This window comes from Etheostoma spectabile, chromosome 15 (genome assembly GCF_008692095.1).
Source record: "Etheostoma spectabile isolate EspeVRDwgs_2016 chromosome 15, UIUC_Espe_1.0, whole genome shotgun sequence".
Taxonomy (NCBI): Eukaryota; Metazoa; Chordata; class Actinopteri; order Perciformes; family Percidae; genus Etheostoma; species Etheostoma spectabile.
This window is the reverse complement of record NC_045747.1, coordinates 34,069,741-34,072,436: the sequence shown is the minus strand read 5'-3', so window position 1 is coordinate 34,072,436 and position 2,696 is coordinate 34,069,741. Positions and strand designations below refer to the sequence as shown.

General features: G+C 41.1%; 1 protein-coding gene across 2 annotated transcripts in view; it reads left to right on the top strand.

Annotated features, from left to right (window-relative positions):
- Positions 1-251: 251 nt before the first annotated feature.
- The window catches only part of glyr1 (glyoxylate reductase 1 homolog (Arabidopsis)), a 20,727-nt gene continuing 18,282 nt past the window's right edge, over positions 252-2,696 (top strand). For both annotated transcript variants that reach the window (XM_032536891.1, XM_032536892.1), the window contains exons 1-4: positions 252-372; positions 1,631-1,667; positions 1,777-1,856; positions 1,952-2,090. In XM_032536891.1, coding sequence (XP_032392782.1) covers positions 335-372; positions 1,631-1,667; positions 1,777-1,856; positions 1,952-2,090 — 294 coding nt within the window. In that variant the 5' untranslated portion in view covers positions 252-334. The remainder of the gene's footprint in view (positions 373-1,630; positions 1,668-1,776; positions 1,857-1,951; positions 2,091-2,696) is intronic.

Genomic DNA, 2,696 nt, shown 5'->3' with positions numbered 1-2,696 from the left:
AAACTTCCCTAATAAAATAAAACAATATTAACAATATTACATTTCTATCTTTACATTCATAAAATGGAATAATATGTTTCCCTTCAAGTGTGAATGTACGTGTTGTTTTAGATACCATATCATTTTCAAAATTTGTCCGGGATGTAATACAAAATGAACAACCTTAAAAAAGATGAGTTAATGATTCTTGCTTGTAAAAACTACAATAATGGTTTTCAACAGCGGATGTTGCCCGGAGAGGAAGTGCTGGTCCTCCCACGTGACCAGTGGGTGTGGGGGTGGGGGTGTGTTGTCTTCTCCCTCATTCAGTGCGACGTTTTATTAAAGTTGTAAGATGGCGACGGTGCATCTGCGAATCGGGGATTTAGTGTGGTGAGATACCCTTTAAACACTGTCCGACTCCTCGGCTTCTGCTTACTGGCCTTGCATTTCATAACGTGGTATATTAATATAGGTAGTTTGACGTTAATATTTCATGTCCGTGCCATCCAGAAGTTATTAATGGAAGTGTTCGCGTCCTGTGTTGATTGTCAACCCAAACATATCGCGAGCTAGCCAAGCTGACTCAGCCAGCAGCCGTCGTTAGCACGTAGCTAACGGACAAGCTCCAGAAAAGGTTCAGCAAGACGAAACGAAATACCTTTTCCACATACAAACCAGTCTTTTATCATTTTAATTATTGCGCCGAGGGGGTTATCTGTAAAGCTTTTTTATTTTCAATTATTTTTTAATGTTGTTGAAATGTTGTGGTCTGTGAGAAGCTGCGCTAGCAACGTAGCTTAAGCGGATATCCAACGTTAGCTAGCTAACATGAAATGTAAACCGTAGCGAGCGTTAGCTTCACGTTCACTCGTATTCCGTGTAAACTGTTGCACTTATTTCTCCCTAGACAACTTTCGTTTATCAAAATCTATTTATTCGGTCTCCTTAGGCTGAATGTGGGTCAATTTAACCCAGATAACGTTAAGTTGGTTTAGCTAGCGTCAACGCTGCTCGTGTCGACCGTAACGTGAAACCGTTGGTCCCATGTTTCCTTGTCGCACCGGTTTGTGTTTTTAATGGATTTCTAAGCATTGCGTACACAAGAAACTGGACTGGGGCTAACGTTAGTTGCCCTGTGTAGTGGCAACACGCATGAAGAATATCGTGGCTCATTGTTTCTTAAGACTCTATTAATCGACAAATAACGTTACTCCAGCAATTAAAACGGTGACTAACGATGGGCAATTTGTCTTCACATGGTCCCTTTTGAAACATGGTCCCTGAAACGAACCAAACTCAGGTGGACCAACTATTTTTGTCCCTACTGGAGTTAACCTGGAGATTAACCGCTTTGGATTATGGGCAGTGGCACATTTTGGAAATCCTGGAAAACATTTGATGATGCAATCCGAGCATACCCTAGAGCTACATTTGTATTATATTAAACCATACTGGTACAACCAATAAACTGCGCAAGTGAGAGAGAGGAGACACTGCCATTGCTGTAACCTGTGGACTACCAATACCAAAGTGATGAAATAAATTGGACCTGAGGATGCATCAGAATCCTCATATTCATGGGGTGTGTTGTAACGTATCTGATAGCATGAAAGAGGTGTATCAGGGCTAAATGTATCTCTTCTTTCAGGGGGAAGCTTGGTCGTTACCCACCATGGCCAGGGAAGGTAAGGAGTGCAAACATGCTGATTGCCGGTTTGAGGAAAAATAGATTCACACATTTGCATGGCAAATGTAATGCTACTGCGGGACTAGTAATTTGTATTTACGTTTCAGGTAGTGAGCCCTCCCAAGGACTTGAAAAAGCCCAGGGGCAAAAAATGCCACTTTGTGAAATTCTTTGGAACTGAAGACCAGTGAGTATGCGTAATGAAAGGAAGCTGTTCTGACTGTCCTTGCATTTCCTTCTCCATCAAATGTGTAAGATCTGTGTTTGTGTGTACCTGTCCAGCGCCTGGATCAAAGTAGAACAGCTGAAGCCCTACCATGCCCACAAAGAGGAGATGATTAAGATAAACAAAGGAAAACGCTTCCAACAGGCAGTCGATGCTGTGGAAGACTTCCTGAAGAAAGCAAAGGGTAAAGAACAGGTGAGAGCTTCTATAACATACAATCCCATATTTGAGATATAACTAGCACTTCTAGATTGTTTGTGTTTTTTCGTCTTCTAAAAAACCCAATTCCCTTGCATTTTGTATATTGTGTTATATAGATACGTCGATGGGTTTGCTGCAGTAGTCTTTCTGGTATTTCAAAGTGTTCGGCATATACCGATTAAATTATTTGCCCAACACCTTCAGCGACCATTTAATTTATTTTTATGTATTATTTTGTAAAACACTAAGCATGTTATTAATACTTAGTTGGACCATCGACGCTCTAATTGGATGGGGATGGGGGATGGATTTTCCTTGTGTCAATATGATTTATCACTTTTTTTTGCTAGTCAAATTTATGTCATGCACATAGCAGCATAGACGGCAACCTCACACACACACGCACGTCGTGCACACAGTGGCGGCTGCAGCACACAGTACTGCCATGTTCACACACACATTGTGTCATAGGTGTTTTAAAATGTTCATTGTGAGTCAAGAAGACATACATTTTTAACAAATGCAAGTCAAAAAAAGCTCCGGAGGAACACCAATAGAACACACTTAATCAGACAAGTAACTGGCTATTGGCACGGACAC